Here is a 25844-nt window from a genome sequence, read left to right as displayed (position 1 = left end):
GGCCTAGGAACAGTGTGGCATATTCAGGAAAAATAAAACGTGAAATTCAAAACAGAGAAATATCACTTTCGGTATTTACACATGATGCAGAATTCATACCTTACATTACTAATAGCACATCGCTGTTTCTATAAAACATAAACATTATACAATCAAATTAAAGTAATAATCAAAAGCGTACAGCAATAATCTTGAAATGTGCATCCACTTACACATTCAATTATCGGCCTAGGCTCTACGTTCCGGCGGAATGAATTTCGTACCATATGAAACCATCTATATGTGAATATTTCTTAATAAACTTTTTTAATATTAATCGGAAGCTTTATTTTTATGCAATGACTTGTAAAATTGTATTAAATACATAATAAATATTCAATAATAGACACACATATTGTGAATTTTATTGCAAAATTTCAAGAGACTATGTACAGTAAAAGAACTGTAGATAAATGTATAGAAACCAAGTTTTTTACTTCATACATATACGTAAAAGTAGGTCAAAAGTTAGCAATATCTCAATGTAAAAATATCAAGAAACAATAAAAATTGGCATACGTTGTAGAAAAATGTATAGAAATAAAATTCTGTAAAATTATGATAAAAAATGTAAACTATAAATATAAGATTATTTATAAGAATGTTTTTGTATAAATTTTAATTTGAAAGAATATTGTGAAATAGTCGACACAGTGAAATTGAATAAATGTTGATCAAAAATAAATTAATTTAAATAGAAATACTAAAAAAAAAATAAGTTTTCTTCTGCGACTTTCCGAGTCAGTTTCATAATACTGTCAATTAGTTCTCGACCATTCCAGCATGATCTGAAACGTGAAGTAAAATTTAAAAAAAAAAATAATAACAAAAATAAAATTAAATCTTAAAATTAATATAACGAATTTCCATCCATTGTTCCGAGATTAAAATTATAAATGGATATAAGAAATTTCTATGCATTTTTAATGAGGAAAAATTAACATAAAGTTTAAAGAATATTATTTAGAAACTTATTATTCAAAATCATTTTAATCGAAAAATAAAATAAGACAATTTGTTTATCTGATGCGCATATGTATTGCCATTGTCTTGCTGGCGAATACGAGATCATTTTTTAAACCCTTGGTCAATTTTGCATTGCTCGAATGGATTTTCAGCCGGAAGACTGCAAATCGTTCGGCGATTTTTAATTATAAATTGTAACATTCAAGTAAAATATATGGTATTGAATTAAATTTCTCAACAAAATAATTACGTAAACTCAAGTTATATGACCTTAAATTATCTATCGACGATTTAAATATTTTTTCCATCTCAATGAAATAAATCATTGTTTTGCCGTTCACAAAAAATAGTGGGTTACTTTTATAACATCTCAGGTACGATATCCTGTTATAAGAACGCTGAGTTGATCTTAAATTGCCTGTGCATAATACACATTGTTTACAAACTTTTCTAGTTTTAATAATACTAGTGATAAGGCATCCCGCAATTTGATGCAAAATATTTAGTTCTATGTTACTTAATTGTACATTGCAACAAAGCATATCAGGAACAAAGTTCGTTGCAGAAATATTCAAACTGTCAGTGTCATGAACTTTTTTTTTTAAACTTTGTATAAACTCAAGAACGTCCGGTAGGAACTTTCGATCATCGTCATTATAATTACTACTTGTAACGTTTCTCATATAATCAGAAATTGTCATCAATTTTAAGTTATTTTTTAATTGTACTGCATTCAAGACAATTCTTCATCCTTAAAACCGAGAATAAATTTTTTATAATATCTTGAGTGAATCTTCCACCAAAAACAAATATGTAGCCACATTTATCAATCAAATATTCTGACAATTCACTGAAAGACGTAGTCAATGTTATCATTCCTTTCTGAAATGGTTTGAATTCTCTTTTATTACCAAACTCTGGAGACGAAACCGAATCAATGAATTCATACAAAAAAGTAACGATAGCATTACATTTTTCTTTATCCATTTTACTCACAGCAAAAGTTAATTTCCTTGAAGTCAGTATCTTAAAGCACAGTGCAAAATTTTCTATCAGCCAGGCAGTGGTTTTAACTTCAGGTTTATTTAGTTCTTCCCCTAAAAATTCCAAACTCGTAATAATTTCATGACGAAGAACGTGCGAGGCACTTTTTACTGTCATCTTTTGAAAATGTGCATTTCTATCAATGTATTTGTTCGATAATTTCGGAGCTAATTTTAAATCAAAATCACTTTGATCTTTCAATAATTCATCAAAATGCGCTGAACTTGCTATATTTGTTGGAAGATTATACAACTTAACGTACTTGTCAGGAATTTTTACAATTACATTGTTCAATATCCCTTCTTTAAATTTTTAAACGCATGACATACGTCGTGAAACAAAAATAAATGCTGTTTGTCATCAATTGGATGTTGACATTTATTTTGTGTCTTTGAATACATTCCCAAATTAACATCAAATGACCGCCACATAGCTTGATTAGAATATCCCATATCGGATAAAATATCATGAACGTTTAATCTTAATGAATGCGCTTTTCTTATATAATTTAGAAATAATGGCTTGTATTTTGTACCGTCCGTACTTTTCCCTGTGTGAAAAGAAATTAATGACTTGTTTCCACTTTTTACTGATTCCAGCGACCATGATAACAAGCGCATGTACGCTGCAACCTCGCTACTGTCATGCCCGGGTAATGTTACATTGCCTGCATAAGTCTCAGTACAATTATCATAACATAAGTTTTGAATTATGCTTATTTCGTCTAAAACTATAACACATTTTTATGAGATTCTTTTTTAAATGCTGATACTTTCAATTTAAAAAATCCAAAAATTTCGTGGCTAATACCGCTGACGAATTTCCAATTTTCTAATTTCTTGCTAAGTGCTCTGAGAGATAATGGAAGAGGAAATTTTTCTCATAACAATTCTGTATACCTGGAAACTCCGCATGCAAATTTTAACTGGTATGCTTTAATTAGAGAACTATTAAACCATTTTAGCATTTTTTGCAAATTTCTATCACGAAATTTTAATTGATCGTAATTTAGTATTGTATGGATACCTTGTGGAATTTGCTCAAAAATACGTATTCGGTCTTCCAATGTCTTAACCAACACGTTTAAATAAATTATATTTTTGCTTGTATCTTTTTTCATAGAAATTCTTAGACTTTCACTTTGCGGTACAATTTTTCAAGTGCCTTATGCTTTTTTACTAAATCTGTGTTAGAATCAATAGCTTTGACATCTTGGTGCCAGGCCAGTAATGTTTCTTCTGCTCTGATTAAGTCATCATCATAAACAAACTTCTTTGTGATTAATGATTCATTCTTATACTCCGCTTGATCAGTTGTTAAACTTAACTTCAATTTCGTTGAAACTTGAATTGTCAGGAATAGGTTATAATTTTGCTTCTGAAGCTTTCTTGTCTTCTTTGACATGATTACTGCAAGATACTTTGTGCATATTTTATTCACTTTGCCTTCCGAATAGTTTTCCACCAAGTATCTCTCCATTGCTAGTCAACTCTGTTATTTGCACATCCTCAATATTGTCTAAAGGCTCTAAAATTTGTGAAATATTAAATCAAAAATATTCGTAATAAATTTATATAACATTATTGTGAAAATCTTTTTTAAAAATGCACAATCATATCTCTATAAGAGTTTCAATTTCAATGTTTGCATCGTTGATTCTTCGTGAAAACGGGATTAAAAGTTTGTTATATTCTTTTTCATGGGCTTGTAATGGATAAACTTTATGTGAGTCAGGATTTGTGTGTTTATTATTCTGTTCCTTGTGAGTATTTTCAATTTGAGTGGACTCTAAAGACAAAACTTTGAACTTAAATAATAACAGACAAAGGAACAAAATTATTACATTAATTGTATAAGTATGTAACCTTGACTTATTTGTAGATTTACTTGATGTACCAAGTTCCTAAATATTATTGGAATAGCTCACATTTTCAATTTTCTTTTGCTATCTGACCTCACTTTCTCCCACATATCTGGTATGAAATGACACTACAAATATAAAGAAGTCAATAATATATTTTTCTAGTTTCATCACATGAGGTGTTTAATAATCTTTAAAATAAATTCCAATATCGAATACTCTGTGAAAATTAATATAAAACTTACCTTGCATAGAGCAGATGAATCTTTTGGTGTCCAGTCAGTCATGTGACCCAAAGTCCTGCAGTTTTTTTCCCATCCTCTCCTTCGAGCAATATCTTTTGGAAAGTAATTCATTTTCACACCCATTTGAGACGTATTCTGACAACCTTTCGCTGAGCAGGCATGCATATTGGCTGTGTGCGTATAATCATCCAGCAACAGAACAAAGGAAATATGTACAGTAATTGCATATTATTGCTTGACATTATTGCACATTAACAAAAATTTGCAGTTTTCGGCATGATTTTCCAAACCGCTGAGTATCATTTGAGGTTAGCTTTTGGTAGCAAGTTAAAATTATTTTTCCTACAAAAAAGTATTTCACATCCTCACTTCATTTACATCACGTTCATTTATAATTCATATTGGATGTCATATTGGCTCATTAACAGTGTATTGGACTTATGATCGAATGAAACATACGACTATTACATAGAAGTATCACAACCTGACCTCTTGCCTGGACCCTCCTGAAGCTGGTATCTTCAGTCAACGCATGTAATTTGCCTGATATTTTGAAATTCGCGAAATAGTTTTCGTAAAAATGGCGAAGCCAATCAGTACGGGGCACGCGTTTGGGCCACGCTGTTCCTAGACCCACTGTACCTTAAGGTTGTTTAGAAGATAATCACAAGTAATGAGAAATAATTGAAATTAATACTATAGGTAGTTGACTATTCGAGTCATGTCTCTGTAAAATTTCAAGTCGATTGGGAGCTTATTAACCGAGTAAAAAAATCCTGAAGTTGCGTAATTTTTACCGCTTAACTACAGAGTAAATGGAGAGAGTTAGTTGTCCGTGCAATCAACTCGTGATAGCTCTTTTCGTAACAATGAACTTTATTTGAAAAACTAGCCATACATTCTTTGAAATATTCCGCATCGATCAGTACCAAGATCATTAACATTTGGAGGTTTCTAATCAAAATATTTTAACGTAAAGATAGGAAATCGCGTCAAAATTTACTGCGAGTGAATAAGTTGTCAACAGATACGGCAACGCCGGAATTTGAAGCCTGAAGGAAGGGGCGGATTACATGAGTGAGTGCGCATGCATACCCGCGCGAAATTTAAATTAACATACCTAGTAAATACAAATTTTTTTTTTTTTCATAAATTCTATTTTTTATATAAAGAAATAAATAAATCCGTTATAAATAAATCCTTTTTTATAAATAAAGGTATAAAATAAAATAAAACCGAATATATATTATTTAATATTATTATTATTATTAATATTTTCTGCATTTTCTGTATTTTCTACATTTATCACATTAATAATACTTTCCAAAAAATAAATTATAGTATTTATAGTTCTCGAATCTTTGGTCACATTAGGTTTACCTAATTAATTTTTACCACATTAAATTTTTTTCTTTATTTTATTTTGCGTAATAACTAAGCCCAGCACCACTTTTCAACTAATCAATATACTTTTAAATAAATGAAATGTTTCAATTATATTTTCATGTATTAATCAATGAAATTATCAATGAATAAACTACAACAAAAAGCGGAAAGCGATAAATGATGAAGCAAAGCACCTACAAAGCAATAAAAACGAAAAAAAAACCTACAAGGATTTTTTTATGGATGGAAATTTTTCGAGCGTCAAACGTCTTTCTAACGCGGCAGCTGTTTTACAACTCTTTTCGGCCACTCGTGTCACAGCTTCTCCAATCAGCTCTTCATGCGTCTTGAGCAAGTGATTATTGAATGATGGCATATTGAAAACTTCCAATAATTTATTGAGATGCGTCCAACCCATACCTCCATCAAAAAGTCCTAGAATAATATAAAATTTTTAATTTCAAAAATTAATTTTATTCACTTCTTGAAAAACAGCAATTTTTTTCTCAAACTTACCTAGTGCAATTCGTGCATTAATCTCATACATTATTTTACCATCTGGGGCCGTAAAAGTTTTATCCGTAGTGATTGAATTCTCTAGCAAACAATCTTGACAACGGATTATTATGAGTGAAGCTAGCCCATGCCGTTTCTCTTCAATGATATTCGCTAACGATAAGATCTGCCCACAATCTTTGCACCGGTCATTCTCAGCCCATAGATCTAGATCAATTATTCGGCGTCCAAGTGCCACTTTCTGTTTTTTAGAAGGACTTTCGCATTCAGACGGAAGATTATTTTCACTACTTGGTTTCTTTCGCTTTCCAGAATATTGTTGTTGTTTCAGTCGCAAATTGTACACAGCTTCTGTTACAGATTTATTTTTCCACATAAAACTTTTCTTTTTTCTAATATCTTGACCATTATTATCACTATTTGTCGCTTCCATTTTTCTTTTATTCGTATTTGTTTTTTCATTTTGTTGAAGATTCATAGTTTTCAATTTTTAAGAAATAAAACATCCAACTAAACATTCACGCACAAAATAATTGTGAGGTTATGTTATTGTTTTGAGTATACGCTACTGAACACGGGTAGCTAGAGGGCCCGCAACGTTGCCGCGATTATTCATTATTTTTATGATTTTTATTATTCTAACTTTTAATTATTTAAAAATAATTAGGAGTAAAAATATAATTACAACATCGATAAAGATACCGTCTCCTATGAATTTCAATTATTTTCATCAAGTAAAAAAAAATTCAATATAATTCGACAGTTTATAGGGCGCAAAAAAAATATCTACAGCGCCCAATGTATAAGCATAGGGAAATCTCTCCAACTTTCGTCCACCCCCACTCTACTTCTAAACAACCTTAAGCGGTGCAGTCCATAGAGATATAAGAGTAGAGTACGTGAGCCACAGGAGCGCACATAAGTGAAAACCAGCACGCGATAGAAAGAGAGAGAGCAATTAGGGAGTCTGGTTATCTTTGTCTAACCACGCATGCGCTGGCGTGCCGAAGGTTCTTGACACAAACATAACCTGCTTCGTACTCTATTTGAACATGATTATACCAAAAAAGGAGGTTAGTGTTCCACAGAATATATCGATGAAATAGTCAATCATATTAGCGGTTCTATAGTATTTTCATTAAAGAATAAAATTCATTGTAAACAGTGCGTTGCTATGATAGAAGGGAATACCGATAACAGCAGCAATTCCAAATTAACTAAACTAAAAAATCGTGGAGGCTTGCACTTTGCATCTGAGGACGTGAACTTTATTTGTATTGTGCTGAAAAAATTTCACGTCAAAATCGACATTTAACATTTTCTTCAAATATTATGGATAGAGTTGTCTCGAAAACTCTGCAAATATTACCAAACACGATATTAAATGATGGTAAACATTCTTTGTAACAAGATCCCTTGTGTGACCACAGACATAAATTGATTTCACTTATATTGTATATTAGTTTATTTAAATTATACTAATACTACTATTCATAGTCTTACTACTGATTACATTATTTTTTTATATGTTTTCGTATTGAGTGTGGCCGAGACTCGCCTGCTGCGCATGCGTGATTAGACAAAGACAACCAGACTGACTAGTTGCCTTCTCTCTTTCTATTGCGTGCTGGTCGCATCGGCTGACTCACGTACTCTATTCTTATATCTCTATGGTGCAGTCGCGTGATCAGTGGGTGCAGTAAAGTACGAGCGAAACAGCACTAGCTTTGTTTTCTCTCCGTCTCTATCTTGTCGTCTGTGACCCGGTTGCGGCTTTTCGCAGCATTATCACAGTGCAACAAAATTGCACGCCGGAATTTTAATAAAGTATTAGCTCAAATCTCCAACATTGTGACGTCTTGAAAAGTAATGTGCCCTTATTCTATGAATTCTGAACATTTTTACGCGATTTTAATCAGGTTTGTAAGATTTTGTATCCCTCGCGATGAATATTCACGATCGGAAAACACATATTTGAATTTAGACTAGTATTTATGATAATTATACTGTGATGATTTTTATCATCAATTCGTTCTTTTGGTAGAAAATTTATTTTCAAAAGTTAGTTTTACAATCTTTAGAAGATTGTACATAGAATTTGATTGATTTCTTCAACTTTCGCGGTAGTATAGCAATAAACAGAAGTCATAGCTAAGCAAACATTTTTATACGTGAAGTCAATGAAAAGTTTGCCTATATGCTTGGCCTTTTTTTATTTTGAATCCACCGTGCTTTGTTTTCCCCCGGTCACGTACGCTCATTAATATTGTTATTTTTGTGATAGTCTAATGAATATGTGTATGAGATTCCTCAAAAATGTACAATAACTGCTATGTCGCCTATTACGACAAATCTAGCTATTTGTCAAAAGGCGTATAAATTTTCGTGCTTTCCTCTAGCTTTTGGAAAAAAAAAATTCTAGTAAAATAATCAATGCTTCTTTGCGGAAAATGCACTTCTAGTGTTTCGTAGTTCAAAAACTTAAATTTAGAGCTGTATCCGTTCTGAACAAATTTTTTCTCTAAATTACATTTAAACCCAGGTAGCACATTCATATCCCAGTAACGTGAAAACATGTGCTCTACATGTACCGTACATTTACTCCATTATGTCCGCCACAAAACATTATGGTAGCTATATATCAGACACAGAACAGAGATACGTATCAATGATATCACAGATATCGATGAGATTCATATCCTTCCAAGTCCGTTATGTATCATTTATGTTCTTATTTTTTGCATTCAGTGCATGGCAGTTATATTTTGCAGGGGCAGATCAGATTCCTATTTGTTACGTAATACATCCAAATCAGAGCAATTGAATAAACGTACTTAATAACTATCTCTCACTTCGTATAACATTCGACGAGATTTATTTTATGCGCAAGTGCACATATGCACGCTGCTAAAAGAAAGCAAACAAATACTAGAATATATAAGGAAAAGATTGCTTATTACCAACCAAAATATTGAAATAGAATGTGTCATAAAAGTAACCAGCTTGAAATGACAAAGCATAACAAAGATACTAGAATATAGAAATTCAACATGTAGTGTCACAAGTAACAATAGGGAAACCTAGTCTCTCGTCTAAGCTACCGATTTTTGTAAATTATTAATGAATGTCAATCTTTCATACTTGTAAGCATCTATGGTTTTGTCTTATTCTTGCGTTATTGTCTCCCGAGCTATCGTCGCTTTGTTTTTATCGATTTGCAATAAAGTTCGCACTCTCGTTTTTAATTAACAAAATAAAAATTCGCTTAGCGTCATTCTTTGCAACTTGAGTAAGATCACGTCACCCAGTTACGTGTAGATTTAAGTAAATTCTTGCATTATATCGCTTCGCCCAACCTACGCACATTTTTCGCTATTAACTATCGTCTCGCGTTTCAAAGCTACCGTTAAATTCTGTTCTATCGAAGTTTCTGCGAATGGCTATTGTCTGTTTTACTAACTACCGCTATCGTTGCCATTTCATTTGACTGTCTTAAACCTGTAACCTGCTCGACAATGTATGACTGATTGACCCGTTCATTTTCCCTGACTTGAGTTTATTCTTTATTTCTTGACTTTCTTTAATTCTTTAATTATCGTTAGCTGCCTTGAATACCGCCACTCTACCAGTTCGAGTGAGTACCTGAGCCTAGTCAGCCGTACAACGGGTTCTCTGGTTATTTTTCGTATTGTTTCGTATTGATTCTTATTGATTGGTAATTATTGTATGAAATTCGACGCTAAAGCGTCTGACGCCCAACGTATTTTATTTTGTTATAGCTTAGTTGTTCAGAGTAAGTGGAGAACCGCGCCAAGGTGTCAACGGTAAGTTCTCATCTGAGGGTAACAGAATCTAGCGTTACAATATATATATATATATATATATATATATATATATATATATATCCTTTTCCTCTCTTAATTTTCCGCTTCGTAACAATATATATATATATATATATATATATATTAAGAGAGGAAAAGGATTTATTTTTTGATGAAGCTCTCCGTTTAAAGTCTCGAGATAGACTGTTTTTACAATAATGTTGGTTGACACAGCGACCTTATTCTTTTTAAAGACATAAGAGGTTTATAAACGTCTTTTATCTATGATGACTACTAGATTATTGAAAGGGGGTAAAACGGGTGATTTCACCCTTTGTAACACTACTCCCTTCCGAGGAAAAGAGTCGTCCCGACTCGGGAAAGATAAATCAATTGTAAAAGTGATCTAGCAGTCAGTACTCGAAGGTGAGTTGGAGCTGTGGCTCTAAAAATTTAAAGACTCCCTTTTTTACTATCTGGCATTTGCCCACAGTCTCAAGGTAAATCACAGAAAACCTTGAGCAGATAGTTGAGCGTTAAATTGAATTTCAAAATTTATGTGCCTTGTTTTATAAAGGTAAGTGTTAAGGGTGAGTTAGTGAGTTCTTCATGAGATTCCTTGGCCGAAGACACGAGACAGACCGAAGGGCAGGAGACAGAACGGATCCCAGAGGAAGAGATTTTCTTTCAAAGTTCTTGCGGGGATCAAGAGATAGAGTTGGGAGGACAAAAGTGAGAGGAAGCGGATGATTCCCAATTCGCTAAGCAAATTTGGGGGGAAAAAAAACGATTGATTGGATTTATAACTCATTCAATGGAAGAAGAGGAACGATCTTATCTGAATATCCGGAGAACTCAGGCTAAGACCGGTCAAACAGTACAGCTGGAGGTTACATCGGGAACAGCCAAAGACGGCAGATTCGTCGGGGAAAATCTATAAAAACTCAAAGAAACTGATATATTGGTTACAAAAAAAAAGAGAGGATACGACGCAGGCCTCTAACCACGAACTGTGAAGCAATAGGGCTAAGGAATTTGGAAGAAACCAAAGATATCCGCCCTTTTGAAACATCGGTAGCTAGTTTCCCGAATTCTGAGGAACAGAAGGTTGCGCTTCCCAAACCGGATTAGAGGATGCTCTCTTGGAGGCATTATTGCGCCACGAATCTTCCGCAGTCTTCAACTGACGGTCGAGTTTGAAACAATTCTTCGCGATATGTCCTCTTACGCCGCAAAACTGGCACTCTGAGACAGGCCGATTGGAGTTTGATCTATTGTAACGCGAGAAACCACTATTTTTCCTTCCTGGAAGAGAATCTGAACTAGGCTGATTGACTGAAGGACGGGACAAAGAATTTTCTGAAGGTTCAGCTTAGCTCAATCGATGAAGTTGACGCGAACCTAAATCCGCCTCGTTTATGGCTTCTAATTCTAAGCCCTTAATAATTGCTTCATGTAGAGAAGTTGGAGCTGATAGCCTCAGATGATACCGAAGCTCCGGGTTCCGAATCGCATTAATGAATTTCGCACGAGCTATCTGATCTCTATCTTTTTCTGCACAATCAGTAAGGGAATGTCGAGCGAGACGTTCGATGTCATTTCCGAGAGAGGCTAAATCTTCCTTGGGCCCTTGACGTCTATTTTCAAACTGAGTGAAACAAAGTTTGGAAAGATGTTCTTCGCCAAACCGAAGTTTAAGAGCCGCACAAATGCTGTCGAAATTTTCAGAATCCGAATCTGAAAGCGATCCAAGAACTACCAAAGCCGGACCAGACAAAGACGCTGTCAAATTAGCTGCTTTCTGGGACGGACTCCAACCATTAACCTTACTCATCATGTTGAACTGACGTTCGTATAGACTCCAAGCAGACGAACCGTCATACGAACCGGGCTTCAAATTCGATTGTTTTGAGGGCAACTCTACAATACTCGCGGCAGGTACAGAGACCTGATTGAGTCCGAACGAGTTCCGAGTCTGCGGAGGGAGAACGTTGGTAGTTCCGCGCGATTTTAAAAAGGCCAAGAACTCTGACTGAAAATCCACGCTAGGATGAGACGGCGCGACAGGAGGCTCAACTACTTCTGAAATATCACGTGACGGAACATCGTGGCATTGCGGAAAAGAGCTAACCTGAGCTTGTCGCGAGACATGAGCAGGTGGAAAATTTTTAGCAACAGGGGGAATTTCGCCTCCCCCATAAATGGCGTCAGACCTTGATTGATCTGGAATTGAATGAATGGAGGTCCTTCTTTCTGGGACCGGGACTGAAGGAAGAGAAGTCCTTCTACCTGGGGACGGAACTGGGCGTATTGGGAATTCCTGCGGCCGCTCCTGAAGCTTCTGCACACCTTGCAGGATCCCTATCAGCGCCTGGGACACGATTTCCTGTTGTTGACGTTGTTGCGAGAGGAGTTCGTGCAGAAGATTCTGCTGTTCTTGTTGCTGCAGTTGTAGCTGTTGTTGGTGTTGTTGTTGCTGTTGTATCTGTCGCATCAGTAAATCTTGGTTTCCTTGGATGAGCTCTGCCAGGAGAGCTAGTTGGGGCTGGGGCTGAACCTCAGCTTCCAAACGAGGAGAAACGGGAGGAAACGCCGGTTCAAGGGACGAAACGCGTCCGGCAGCTCGTCGCTCCGCGCGTGATGTCCTCGGAGTTCTTTGCATTCTTGGTAGACTTCTTATCACTTAAAATCCACTCGAAACTCTGTCGAGATTCAGAAGAATCCCACTTCTGACACCAATGTTACGAAGCGGAAAATGAGGAGAGGAAAAGGATTTATTTTATGACGAAGCTCTCCTTTTAAAGTCTCGAGATAGACTGTTTTTACAATAATGTAGGTTGACGCAGCAACCTTATTCTTTTGGAAGACATAAGAGGTTTATAAACGTCTTTTATCTATGATGACTACTAAATCATTTAAAAGGGGACAAAACGGGTGATTTCACCCTTTGTAACAATATATATATATATATATATATATATATATATATATATATATATATATATATATATATTTTTTTTGGTGGATTCGCCGCTGTACCATTGACTTTGTGGAAAAAATGCTGAAGACTAATAATGCCAAAAGAGCGTCTGAGCAAAAAATATTGAATATTTATAATAATGATAGTAATAATAATGCTAATATTAGTACTAGTAGTTAATAGCAATAACAATAACAGTGATATTATATATATGATATGATATTATATATTTTGAATAATTAGGGGCGTATCTCCTATACTTACACCCATTTACTATTCGTGTTTTTTGATGTTGACATTTTCTTACGTTTAGAACACTTCGTCGTGGAATGCCGTAAACAAATATATACGCCTCTCTGCCATTAAGAATTGCAAAAGGGCGTAAACTTGTCGCTTAGGGCTGGTTCCATTTCAAACCGCCCAGCGAGGTCGGGACGAAAAATTTAAACGACTTGTAAATAATTTATATGATTCTTTGGGTAATTTAAAGGGTCCCATATTTGGTCATTTTGCTCTAAAAAAATTTCATCTCTTTACACGGCTATTACCATTTTTTGTCAAAAACTCGTTTTTACAGATTCCGTAAATTTACTGTTTTTTTTGAAGTGCTATAACTTTTAAATGAATTAACGGATTTGAGTGATTTTTTTTCAAAATGTGCGTATTTTTATCTTCTTTCAGAAAATTCCAAATTCAGGAAGATCGACACAAAATCGCCGGAGTTATTGAACGTAATGTTAAATAATCCGAAAAAATTCAACCCCGATTTTCGGGAATTGCGTATTTTTTTTTCTCTCACCACTATGTAGTTAATTCAATATAACTATGTAGTTATAGTGAATTCATGTTTATTGTAATATTGAACTGTTTTGGGATTAATATAGTCTTATTTTTGAACGGATTTTTTTACACTATTCCTACCCACTTATTTCGTCGTATACATGTATTAAACAGAAAGAAGCAATGTAGCGACATAAAGAAATCGATTTACAGTACAAAATATACGCTACCTGAACATATCAAAAATTCGTGATATTGAAAAATTCATAACTCTTTTTACAGAACTAATCCGCTAACAAAACTTATGCGAAGAGTTAGTGCCTTTAAAGAACTATTCGAGAAAAAATTGGCAAGGAAAAAAAAAATATGCAATTCCCGAAACTCGGGGTTGAATTTTTTCGGATTATTTTACATGACGTTGAATAACTTCGGCGATCTTGTGTCGATCTTCCTGAACTTGGAATTTTCTGAAAGAAGATATAAATACGCATATTTTGAAAAAAATCACTCAAATCCGTTGATTAGTTCAAAAGTTATAGCACCTTAAAAAAAAAACAGTAAATTTACGGAATCTGTAAAAACGAGTTTTTGACAAAAAATGGTAATAGCCGTGTAGAGAAATGAAATTTTTTTAGAGCAAAATGATCAAATATGGGTCCCCTTAAATTACCCAAAGAATCATATAAATTATTTATAAGTCGTTTGAATTTTTCGTCCCGACTTTGCTGGGCGGTTTGAAATGGAACCAGTCTCAGGCCTTTCTTCCATTAGTTATACGATATATCAAACTCACAGTTGTTAAAAAATCTATCGCAATTATCCCAAATAACCTGGTATTGAAACCTAGAAAAAATGTTTCAAGGACTTTTACCGTAAACTATTAAGTTCACCGACAATGCTATTTAAGAAATATTCAATGCAATGAAGAAAGTTCTCAACCGTTGGGAATTATGATAAACCTTCTCGGTGTCGGCGGTCAAACGTTTGAAATAAAACAAACATCTTTCGTTTCTGCCCTAGTGAGAGGGGCCCTCCTCAGAACTACAATTTATTAACAGAAATAAAAAAACATATATAAGAAAAGAAAAGAAAAATACATATAAACCATAATGCATCTATTTACATCTGGAGCATAAATTTGTGGTCAGTAATTTGACATATTAAACGGAAAGACGAAATGTATTGTCAAAGAAGGAAAAATCAAAAAAAAAGGGGGGGGGGGGGAGGGCAGAAACTTACATGAAATTACTCAGTAAATGGCATCAAGGCCAAATGTAGATTCAATCTCTCAGGAATTAGAAAAAAACCAATAGCTCGCCGAGTCGTCATTTGTGTTCAAAGAAAAACTTATTAATTGTCATTGGCACCATCAAAAGAGCAAAAAAACTTACAAAAAGGGTAACCGGATATCAATTATTCATTTGTCTAGCTCCTTCGGAACCATTATAAGACGGAATCTGTAATTTGGAATGGAGACCATTAGCCGAACAGGTGTTAAGCCGGCAAGACAAAATGGAAAACGAAAAAGACCATAAATTGTGAACGATGAGATAACGACTCAATGAGTATAGAAGTACAATCGGTAACTAGGCAAGAACCCTGGAGAGAAAGACGTCGTGGCACTGGTATCTATCCTAGGAAGCTACCTCCACCGCGGGAAGGAAAGAGAAACTCCCTATTTGTTCAAAATTAAACTGTAATTAACATCACTGAGGTTATCTGTGGAAGACGCTAACTTCTGTAAAATAAAAATTGTGATTATGTTCTATTCTATGTTTTGTCAATGTCTGCTCCAAGCCATTCTCAAACGTGAAGGACAGCTGTGAGTTTGTAAATAAGATCCAAAATCTCAATATCCCAGATGATCACCTTCTCGTATCACTTGATGTCACTTATCTTTTCACCAATGTGCCAACAGATTTGGCAATTGATGCGGTATCTAGAAAATGTGACCAAATTAAGAACAACATTCAAATTCCTTTGGATCAACTCGTTTGGATCAACATCACGTTTAAGAATGTTACTTATTCACAAACATTTGGCTTCCTAATGGGATCACCCCTGTCCCCCATATTGTCAGATTTGGTTATGGAGGATTTAAAGACAAGATCTCTAAATTCGTTGAAGTTCAAAACAACTTTTTATCACAGATACGTCGACGATATTCTTCTTACCGTCCCTTCTGGCCTAATTGACTGTACGGTTTCGGATTACAACCAGTACCATGAAAGGCTTCAATTTACTTTTGAGGTTGAGGCTAACAATCGGATCAGTCTTCTCGACGTATGTGTGATAAATCGCTCTGGATTCTTGATCACAGATTGTTATCAAAAACCGACGTGGTCCCGTAGAGATATATGAATTTTGAGTCACATCATCCGACCAATCAAAAGGTTGCAAACATTTACAATTTGTTGGACAGGGGCATCCTGTTGACTGACTACTCGTTCCATTCTAAAAACATTTATCTCATTAAACATGTATTGGCTCTTAACAACTACCCCGAAAAACTTGTCAACCGTTGTATCAAAAATTGAGTCGCTTATTTGAATGACAAAACTTACGGAGAAGTAGGCATAACCATAAGCAATGATGATCCTTCAGATTCTAACAAAGCTATTAATGACTTTTCCGTATGTGAAAGGAATGTCACAAAAAATAGGTCGTGCTCTTAGAAAATTTAATGCTAAATATGTTTTTAGGAATATCAACAATTTGTCAGGGCTGTTTATTTTACCGAAAGATCGAATCCCCTTAGAGAAGTGCTCTAATTTAGTCAATAAAATTCCTTGTACTGATTGCAACAAATGTTATACAGGGCAAACTGGCAGACATTTGAAGACAAGAATCAATGAGCATAAACGTAATATTTTCTCCGATCCGGAAAAACAAACAACCCTGACAAAATATAGAATAGAACATAATCACAATTTTAATTCTACAGAAGTTAGCGTCTTCCAGCGTGAGAATTAGAGAAAAGATTGATATTAAAAATGTGTAATATTGTTGGGGAACGCGATTCCGTCAATTTAAGATATGTCACAAATAACCTCAGTGATGTTAATCACAGTTTAATTTTGAACAAATGGGGAGTTTCTCTTTCCTTCCCGCGGTGGAGGTAGCTAACTTCCTAGGATAGATACCAGTGCCACGACGTCTTTCTCTCCAGGGTTCTTGCCTAGTTACCGACTGTACTTCTATACTCATTGAGTCGTCATCTCATTGTTCACAATTTATGGTCTTTTTCGTTCTCCACTTTGTCTTGCCGGCTTAACACCTGTTCGGCTAACGGTCTCCATTCCAAATTACAGATTCCGTCTTATAATGGTTCCGAAGGAGCTAGACAAATGAATAATTAATATCCGGTTACCCTTTTTGTAAGTTATTTTGCTCTTTTGATGGTGCCAATGACAATTAATAAGTTTTTCTTCGAACACAAATGACGACTTGGCGAGCTATTGGTTTTTTTCTAATTCTTGAGGGATTGAATCTACATTTGGCCTTGATGCCATTTACTGAGTAATTTCATGTAAGTTTCTGCCCCCCCCCCCCCCCCCCCCTTTTTTTGATTTTTCCTTCTTTCACAGTACATTTTGTCTTTTCGTTTAATATGTCAAATTACTGACCACAAATTTATGCTCCAGATGTAAAAAGATGCATTATAGTCTATGTTTTTTTCTTTTTTTTTTTTATACATATATTTTTTTTATTTCTGTCAATATTATTGTAGTTCCGAGGAGGGCCCCTCTCACTAGGGCGGAAACGAAAGATGTTTGTTTTATTTCAAACGTTTGACGTCGACACCGAGAAACTTTATCATATTCAATGCAATATTTAATTTGTGCACTATATGATGTCATACTGTCATTGCGTGATGTATCCTCTCCGGTTCAATTCATTTTATACCATCACATTAATCATTTTGCTCTAATTTACAGTATTTTCCATAAAAATGGCTATGGCTATAACATATGAAAGCATCATGGTTGGATCAATCGAATTTTTAAAAAAACTCTTAGATTCTTCTATGATATTGGGTCAAATTATAAAGTACCTAGTTACCCAAATAGAAGTATTATCCAACCTAGCTTCCGTTAAGGATTTCCATTCCGTCTCAATTAAAAACATGACTGTCAAGATTACGACGATATAACACACACCAGCCGTTCGCAAATTCCGTTCCATAGAGTATGTGCCTGCCATTTTGAATGTGAACAAACAGGCTGGCCCATTTTTGAACTTTCAATTCTTCTCAGTAGCATATTGGTGCATTGTTTGCAGTAAGAAATTGAATATCAGGCATCTAAATGATTCTGTATTTAGTCTAGAAAAATGAGCTTGGAGGGTGAAAAGTCAAATTCCGAATAAGAAAATGTCGGGCCACTGATCTCCGAAGAATCAATATTTATTCACCAATAATTATAATCATTAGTCACTGTTCACAAGTTCGATTTCTTACGCCTCCCGCAATCTGTATGGAAATAAAGTTCATTTACTAATTCTTTACGTAACTAACTTCGAAGCTGTATCTTCAAGTAAGACGCTGACCTGTGATACAAACGAAAGATTCTCAAAAAAAAATACTTCGACTGTGAAGACCAATAGATTGTTTCTATTTTATTAGTTTCATTGTTCATTTGACGAATTATGCGCTAAATTTGAGATCTCTAAAAAGTACTTGAAATGGCACACCTTGTGGCACATTCATTATGTTTATTTATTTCGTTCCAAAAAAAACATGCATTAGATTTTCGATAACAGACGGCGTGCAGGTTTATCGTGAGTCGAAAAGGTTGCTTGTTAATCTGGACTACCGATGAATAGTCGGGTATGTTTTTTTAAATCTTATTTTCATTTACTTTTATTGTATTATTTATTGTATTCATTCACATAGAATTAATATGACAGAATTCTTAAAAAAATAAGTAAAATTCATAAGTAACTTTATTTTTGACTGGTTCTCAGTAATTCTATGTCCCTCTTACCTTGACGTGAATTTTCTTCCTTAATAATTACCGGTACAAAAGTATTCGGCTCTTTTCTGACAGACGTTGAAATTGCCACAGTGTATATAATATCGCGAACGGTATGCCCAAGGCGCAAATAAATTACGCTATTGATACATCTTTTCGCGGAAATAAGATTCAAACAATATTTAAAACACTAGTTCTATATGCTCGTGTGAGTGAAAAACATCGGTGTAAAACCTGAAATAAAGATTTTCTATAATTGCAGTATAAGAGGTGATTAAAATATCCATTGACTGTGGTCGGTCTTTGATCGCAGCTTGAAGAAATCTGAAGAAGTACAAGTGAATCGCTCGTTGGCATATTTCTCGTCGCATTGACTCAGCGGTGCGAACTCCTACGTGCCTATGTAATACATATCCATTATTTAAATTCGCATGGCAATTAAACTTCGTTTCACTGACCTCTCAACCCCGTCCGGGGTCAGCCCGCATTAGGCTAATTCCACTGCATTCTACGCTTGTTACTCTCCACTACATTCTATGCTTGTTACTCGTCGTGCTATCCACTTGTCTGCCTGTCCTACGTATTCCGATCTCCAGAAGACTTTTCGTAAAATCAGGCGCATGCAGTGTTGGTAATACTGCAAAAAGCGTTGAAAAAACGATAGCCCCTAATAAAATTCACTTATGTTTAAGGAGGTTGATTATAAAAGACCCAACCTTGGCGTGACAATTATAATCTAAGTAATTCTACGGAGCCTCTCTAAAGTTAATTGAATTATATTAGGGGCCTTCGAAAAAATCATTCAGACACCAGCCCACGTACAAGTTAAGTGAAGTTTGGAAAATCCAAACGCGCCAGATGGTGCGAATGATATACGTAAAAGAGAAGGGGTCGCAGTTGATTGTACCTCGCAGCACGAACAGCGAAATTACTAAATGTGCTACATGTGCGCAAAGCATGCGTATGCATTCTACGGATCAATGAATCATGAAAGGAATTATTGCGGTAAAAGTTTCTGAAACTTTGCATGGGGCATTCCACGCTAACTCAACCAACGCTTGACTCTCACTATTTCTGATTTTGTCCAAAAAATCCTTATGCAATTGTCCCAACTCCGGAGTAAATTTGTTTTACTAATGATTTTTGAAAACCAAATTGGCTTTGGCCGTAATTGAAATATTTGAAAAAATCTTAGACCCAAAGTGGGTCAGCGTTCCGTTCTTATTATTTTCGGAGGATAAATTTTCAAAAATGGAAAGTAAGAGCTAGTTCACTTACAAATTTTTTAGAATTCTTTTAGATTTTGAAATTACAGCCAGACATTTTGATTACCAAAAATCATATGTAAAACAGCTTTACTATAAAAAAATCCAAAAAAATTCAGAGTACTGTTTTCGAGTTGGGACAATAACATAAAAATTTTCGGATAAAATCAAAACTGGTGAGGGCGCGATGTTGGTTGACTTGTCGCGGAACGCCCCATATATAGGCATGTATATGGGGAATATAATGCCAACTCGATGCAAGACGAACTTGACCATTTTCAAGACTTTTGGGATTTCGTAGATCTTTGCGCAAGAAAAAAAAATCGGATACTTACATTCAAACCCTGTTCCTAGTTTTACCACTCTCGATGATTTCAAAGAAGGCGGCACTATAAAATATCTAAATATTGATAACTCAGACTTTGATGAAGGAATAACATTGAAGGAACAGAAATCTAGAAGGTGATAATATCACCGAAAACAATTTGAACCAAATTAAGAATGGTGGCGTTTTATCCTGGCTGAGTTAGGGTGGAATGTACTATACGCAAATGAAACCAGAAGCTGACAACAATAAGAACTTCACTATACGTGGACAACCAATGACGTATCCAGTACCTTACTGGATCCTCCCATTGTTCTTGTTTATTAATTTTGTATCTATTTTAGAGATATTTTTTTCTTCGTAATTTAATTATTTGACGACCGCAATAGGATCACCCAATCCTAATCTTAACGCATTAGTTTCGAGTGATCTACTAAGTTTATTAGAAATTCTAATCATTATTATAACATTCAGTGTACGTTATTATACGACGCGAAGGCTGAATCAGGCGGTACAATTTATAACATCATCAATACTATCTACACTATCACTTCCTTTGTAATGGCGCTACTATGAACAAATTATTGTCAAAAATTAACCTGAAGATGGTCGGCACGCAGCCCGACCGAAACGTTATTATAGTAAATTAACGGTTCTATCTGATCTACTTCGACGAATGACGTCACTTCAAAAAAAAAAAAAAAAAACGACAAGGTCACGAACGCAACATTTATAATAAAAATTATAAAAAACATGTTATCACCGCTATAGATATTGTAGAGAAACACGCACATTTACTAAACATGTATATTGGAAAATGTTAACATAATCATTTTGGTACTTGTAAGCTTCATCTGAAGATTTTAAATCGTCCGCTCAACTAAAATTGAATAAAATGAATTCAAAGTTGTGTATTGTCAGATCAGTTTCAAATCGAGGGTGAAAAAAAACAGTACGTCTAACATTGTAGTGAGCAAGGTATAGAGAACTCTTCGAACATCGGAGAATTTCTATAAAATATGACACGCGGTGCACGTGTAGGGTAAGCACAACTGTTACATACACTCCGACAACAGAATGAAAAATGTAAGAAAATTCAATAAAAATGTAATGCTGCACATTCTGCGGCACATCTAGGATCAGATGTTGGGGCTACACTTTATCTGACTTCACCTTAAACGCATCCTATCTCTGATTATGGTCTAAAGAATACTTTCCTCGCCCTAGTTGATTCTTCCCTTCCTCCCCCTCCGTGACATTCGCTACTTGGCCGATGTGCGCACGCCTGGTCAAAGCACGGTACGTCACGGCGTGGCGCTTGAACCTGCGAAAATCAAAGTTGGCTCAGGTCAGGCTGGGGTTAGGCTCAGGTTGAGCAAGGTTGAATCAGGTTAGGTTTGGTCGGGTTAGGTTGGATCCGTAAGTTCGGCGGGACGTCGGGCTCGACGTTACTCCGCGATTCAACTTTCAGCCGCCGCGTCAGTCTGCGCGTGGAACTGAGCCGTGAGCCCACGGAGTTTGTCCCGTCCTCTCGAGTTCCGCATTCATCGGTTTAAGAGTAACCAGTAATCTCTTTTTCTTGAGAGAGTTTTTTTTTTGCAATTTTTGCAATCGAAGTGTAAAACAATACTCTACAAGTTAGTTCGTACCAGTTTGAAGATTGGTTCCAAAATAACAATAAAAATTTCTTTTTACGCAAATTAGACAACCAGAACAAATATTATAAAGTTAAAGTCTACGAATTCTCCGATTTAAAAAAAATTGTCAAAGAAAGAAAAAGAAGTATAGAAACCAGAGACTGAAACTGTTCTTGTTTCATGTTATTTTACCAAATTCCCAAAAAACTTTATAAACAAGTTTATAAAAAATCTGCGTTAGTGATACACGTTCCAAGTCCGTCTGGCATACTCGGCTACACGAATTCTCATTTCAAAACTCTTCGAATTACTAAGGAAGTCCGAAGCCTTTACTTCATGAGAAGACCGTGGGACAAATTTCATCGGAGTCGGTGCCATATAGACGTCAATTGACACGCAGTAGAAAAGTTTTGCATTACTTCAGACTGCGTGGTGCAAGCAGTGCTGGAAGTTTGGTGTGAATCTAATCAAGTTTGACTTAACAAAACATTGTCTGCAATAATTTATTAAGCATTCGAAGACTTTTATGCACTGCTATCCATTTGCGCTCAATAAAGACATTGACGCTTTTTACACTCCTCGGCAACCGTAGCAGAATGTAAAATAAAAGTGAACTGATTATATCGCGAGTGAACTACCCACGTCCACCTTGAAATCGCGTTATGCGTAATTATACCTATTTCTGATGTCTGGTCCCTTCCGACTTATGTCAAAACGCTAGATCAGCGTATCAAGCATCTTTGAATGCCATTCTTACTACCCAGTATTATTCTATTATCAGCTTATTGCATAATTCCATATAGAAAGAGAAACGCTTATCGCTACTGCAGCGAAGGTGCCCTGATCTCTTTTCTGCAAGCGTCATTCAAACCTGTATTATCCACTTGTTGCGGTCGCTACGGGTAGCAGCCGACGGAGATAAAAAAGAAAATTAATTTCTTTTAATTAAAAATTAATTAAAAGTAATTTCAAGTAAATGCAGCCAGAAAAACTGTGTGGTCAACTGGATACTAGATGAGCTCAAAGGGTTCTTTCTGCCTCTACCTCCGGTTGAGTTCCAGGCGCGTTTAGTCTTTGGAGAGATGTGCAGTTCTCTGAACCTTACCGACTGTTGAACGAAAATTAAATTTTACTCTATTTAATCGGACACATTCTACACTTTCTATGTAAAGCGATCAAGTTTCCAACAAGAAGTGACCAGGTGGCATTCGTTGCTATTTTTTAGTGAAATTTAGATTTTTTTCAAATCGATTTACTTCAATTTTGCATCCAACTATGCGGATTACCTCGAAACAAATATGCCTCGCCGTCTATTTCGTTCGATAATAAAATGAACCGGTGTGTCGGACCCGTTTGACAGCCTCGAAACTAGTAAAAAACCAGTTTAGCGGTAGTAGTAGACTCAACGACAAGAACGACGCCTTGCAGCTCAATCCAATTAATTGGAAGAGGTAGCTGATCAACTTGTAGTTACAGTAGAAAGTGAAGTGAATGCGTGTTTCGTGTAAACGTTAATGTCGCAGATGAACTGTGAGTAATAAAATATTTCTAGCGTCCCAAGTATCTACTCAACAACTATTGATTAGATAGCCAATATTTATCGGTGCCAATTTGCTAGGATCACGTGCTGCGAGTGACGCTATCAAATTAAAAAAAGGCGTCGAGAATTTCTTTCTGAGCTTAAGCAATTTGATTCTATACTACTCTCAATATCTTGCTACGAGTCATTTCGACACCCATTTATCATAAAAAATATTTTGGTAACGACCTTTACAGAGAATATGCGAAGACGGTTGGAGATGCGTCATCCTCTCCTCTATTTAAAAGCAAAAAATCGTCAGTGAAATGAGAAATGAACATCTTTGCATATAATCACTTCCAAAGATTAACAGTAACATAAGCCCACTGTTACAGCAGCCAAGAGCATAGGGGTAAGAAAAAAAATCGCAAAAGGTGAAGACCTAAAGGCTGTGAGAGAAAGAGCGAGACATGAATGGCCGAAACTACGGTGAAAATCTATCGAAAGAGGTATTGAAGCTAATACCCTCCCATTTCATCAGCGCAAATAAATCCAGCACCATGCTGCCGCCTTGCGATAATTTCGGAAACGGAACTGTCGAGAACTACCAGCATGGCTGGGTGAATGTGACGGATTTTAACGCATTTGGCGTCGTTGGTTCGATGAACAACGTCAACTGCCTCGAACATGCTCCTCAGTTGACATATAGCGCCTACGTGAAGGCGGTGGTGCTCTCTGTAATGGCGGCGCTCAGTCTGCTCGCGAATGCCGCAACAATTTACTCGATAACAAAGAATCGGCGGAAAAGGCAGAGCTGCACCGCCATTTACACCCTAATTCTGCACCTGTCAGTGGCTGACCTATTGGTTACTGTTTTCTGCATCGCCGGCGAGGCGCTTTGGAGCTACACCGTCGCCTGGATCTGGGGTAATGCTGCGTGCAAGATATTCAAGTTCCTACAGATGTGGAGCCTGTATCTTAGCACCTTTGTACTCGTGTTGATCGGCGTCGATAGGTTCGTCGCTGTTAGGTACCCCATGAAGAGCCTCAATACTGCTCAGCGTTGCAGCCGGCTCGTGCTATTGACCTGGGTGGTTTCCTTCATTCTCAGCATACCTCAGGTGAGTTGGTTAAATCAGTGGCTAAAAGTCTTCAATTTTATTTGATTGACTGACTTGACCGTAGTTTTTAGAATAAAGTTTTACAAATGATATTATAACATTCATCGATATCTGATGTAGTTGTCGAAGTTACTAGGTGGTATACCGGTCCTCTCAAGATTACCAGAAGTTGAATTATGTGAAAACGTATACGATAGACAAGCCCCAATGTTTTTTCCGTACAAATTTTTGTAATTTTGAATTTCTACAGAGGCACTTTAGGATTGGTATCAACGAAAATTGAATGCCTGCTATATTCGATAGCAGGAATTTTTCTCGTCAAAATAGAAAATCGAATGAAAAAAGCAGTAAAAAATAAAGATCTACGAAATACGTGACTTTAGTTCAGTCCTTGACAGTATCTTTTCAGGACTAAATACCTCATAGAAATGAATAGCAAAACCCTATGCAAAACTTTGATGAGAACTTTCTCTCTACCTCATGGAATTTTCCGCTATTAATTTCATTGTGAAGAAAGTAACATCAATACTGCTGGCACGCATCATTCGGTTCCATAACCCTCGTCCAATTCTGTAACTGAATCAATTGCTAAAGGAGTTTGACAGAGATAACTTGAAATTTCTGATAAAAAAAAGTATTTCTGCACAATCCGGAATTCGTGATACTGGTGCTAGCATAATCAGTTGAAGGGTTGAGAACGCAAGTAGTGTAAGTTAGTATGAGCTAATTTTTCAGGACAAAAGAATTTGCTTTTGAGATTATTAGCAATTGTGATACCGGGAAAACTGTATTACTCTGCTTCGTTCTATGTCGTAACAATAGTTAAAAATCACTGTTGCTACTACACTTAGTCCTTAATGAATTGCACCGCTTACATTCTCGATCCCTCATTTACGTGATAAAAAACCAGGCTGAATCAAGTATCATCATTCTATGTGTTCTCAGTACGGAACAATCTTTCTGCAGTTGAGAATGTCAAATGTTTAAAAACAATGAGCAATCTGAAGCTTTAGTTTATGTGTCAGTTCAAAATTCCCTAATCAATGTCGAGAAAGTGTAAATAACAGTGTTATCGGACTCAGGAGTTAATTAATGTTTCCGGTTAAATTTTTACTTCAGGGGAAATGCGGGTAGACCCGGACACGTGAATGAAGTATACCAAAACGTATGAATAACAGGTTTCCATGTTCAATATTACATCATTTATTAACTTCAGTATCGTTTTAATGACTTGAACAAAATAATAGATACTTTGCTCAATTGTGTAAATAAGAATAATAGAAAATCGTTACCCTTTAATTTGGGGCAATGGAATAAACGGGGCATAAAAGCCCCGGACACACATTTTAATGGCGATTAGACCGTT

The 25844-nt window shown here is 35.7% G+C and overlaps 3 protein-coding genes across 3 annotated transcripts in view; 2 read left to right on the top strand and 1 right to left on the bottom strand.

Moving 5' to 3' along the window:
• Positions 1 to 10956: 10956 nt before the first annotated feature.
• Positions 10957 to 12540, bottom strand: LOC124212269 (pinin-like). The gene is made up of 3 exons (XM_069133170.1): positions 12168 to 12540; positions 11586 to 11960; positions 10957 to 11213 (listed from the first exon to the last, which is right to left on the bottom strand). The coding sequence occupies exons 1-3, from the start codon at positions 12538 to 12540 to the stop codon at positions 10957 to 10959; spliced, it is 1005 nt and encodes a 334-aa protein (XP_068989271.1).
• A 2659-nt stretch (positions 12541 to 15199) lies between these two features.
• On the top strand, positions 15200 to 16175 carry LOC124212268 (uncharacterized). Its single transcript, XM_046612154.1, has 3 exons — positions 15200 to 15220; positions 15436 to 15921; positions 15990 to 16175. The coding sequence occupies exons 1-3, from the start codon at positions 15200 to 15202 to the stop codon at positions 16173 to 16175; spliced, it is 693 nt and encodes a 230-aa protein (XP_046468110.1).
• Positions 16176 to 21712: 5537 nt separating this feature from the next.
• The window catches only part of LOC124211732 (gonadotropin-releasing hormone receptor), a 222957-nt gene continuing 218825 nt past the window's right edge, over positions 21713 to 25844 (top strand). The window contains exon 1 of the mRNA XM_046611085.2: positions 21713 to 24478. Coding sequence (XP_046467041.1) covers positions 23828 to 24478 — 651 coding nt within the window. The 5' untranslated portion in view covers positions 21713 to 23827. The remainder of the gene's footprint in view (positions 24479 to 25844) is intronic.

This window comes from Neodiprion pinetum, chromosome 2 (genome assembly GCF_021155775.2).
Source record: "Neodiprion pinetum isolate iyNeoPine1 chromosome 2, iyNeoPine1.2, whole genome shotgun sequence".
NCBI lineage: Eukaryota > Metazoa > Arthropoda > Insecta > Hymenoptera > Diprionidae > Neodiprion > Neodiprion pinetum.
Note: the sequence above shows the minus strand (reverse complement) of the source record. Positions and strands in the feature narration are given on the sequence as shown.

Excerpts from the sequence above, each read along its gene's own strand:
- LOC124212268 (XM_046612154.1), top strand. The coding sequence starts at position 15,200 with ATGAGTATAGAAGTACAATCG. Across the intron at positions 15,221-15,435 it reads TGAGTATAGAAGTACAATCG|CCATTCTCAAACGTGAAGGA; the intron begins GTAACTAGGCAA and ends GTCTGCTCCAAG. Across the intron at positions 15,922-15,989 it reads ATCGGATCAGTCTTCTCGAC|AGATATATGAATTTTGAGTC; the intron begins GTATGTGTGATA and ends GTGGTCCCGTAG.
- LOC124212269 (XM_069133170.1), bottom strand. The coding sequence starts at position 12,540 with ATGCAAAGAACTCCGAGGACATCACGCGCGGAGCGACGAGCTGCCGGA. Across the intron at positions 11,961-12,167 it reads ACGCCCAGTTCCGTCCCCAG|AAGTAGTTGAGCCTCCTGTC; the intron begins GTAGAAGGACTT and ends GTGATATTTCAG. Across the intron at positions 11,214-11,585 it reads TGAAAATTTCGACAGCATTT|TCAATCAGCCTAGTTCAGAT; the intron begins GTGCGGCTCTTA and ends CCCGTCCTTCAG.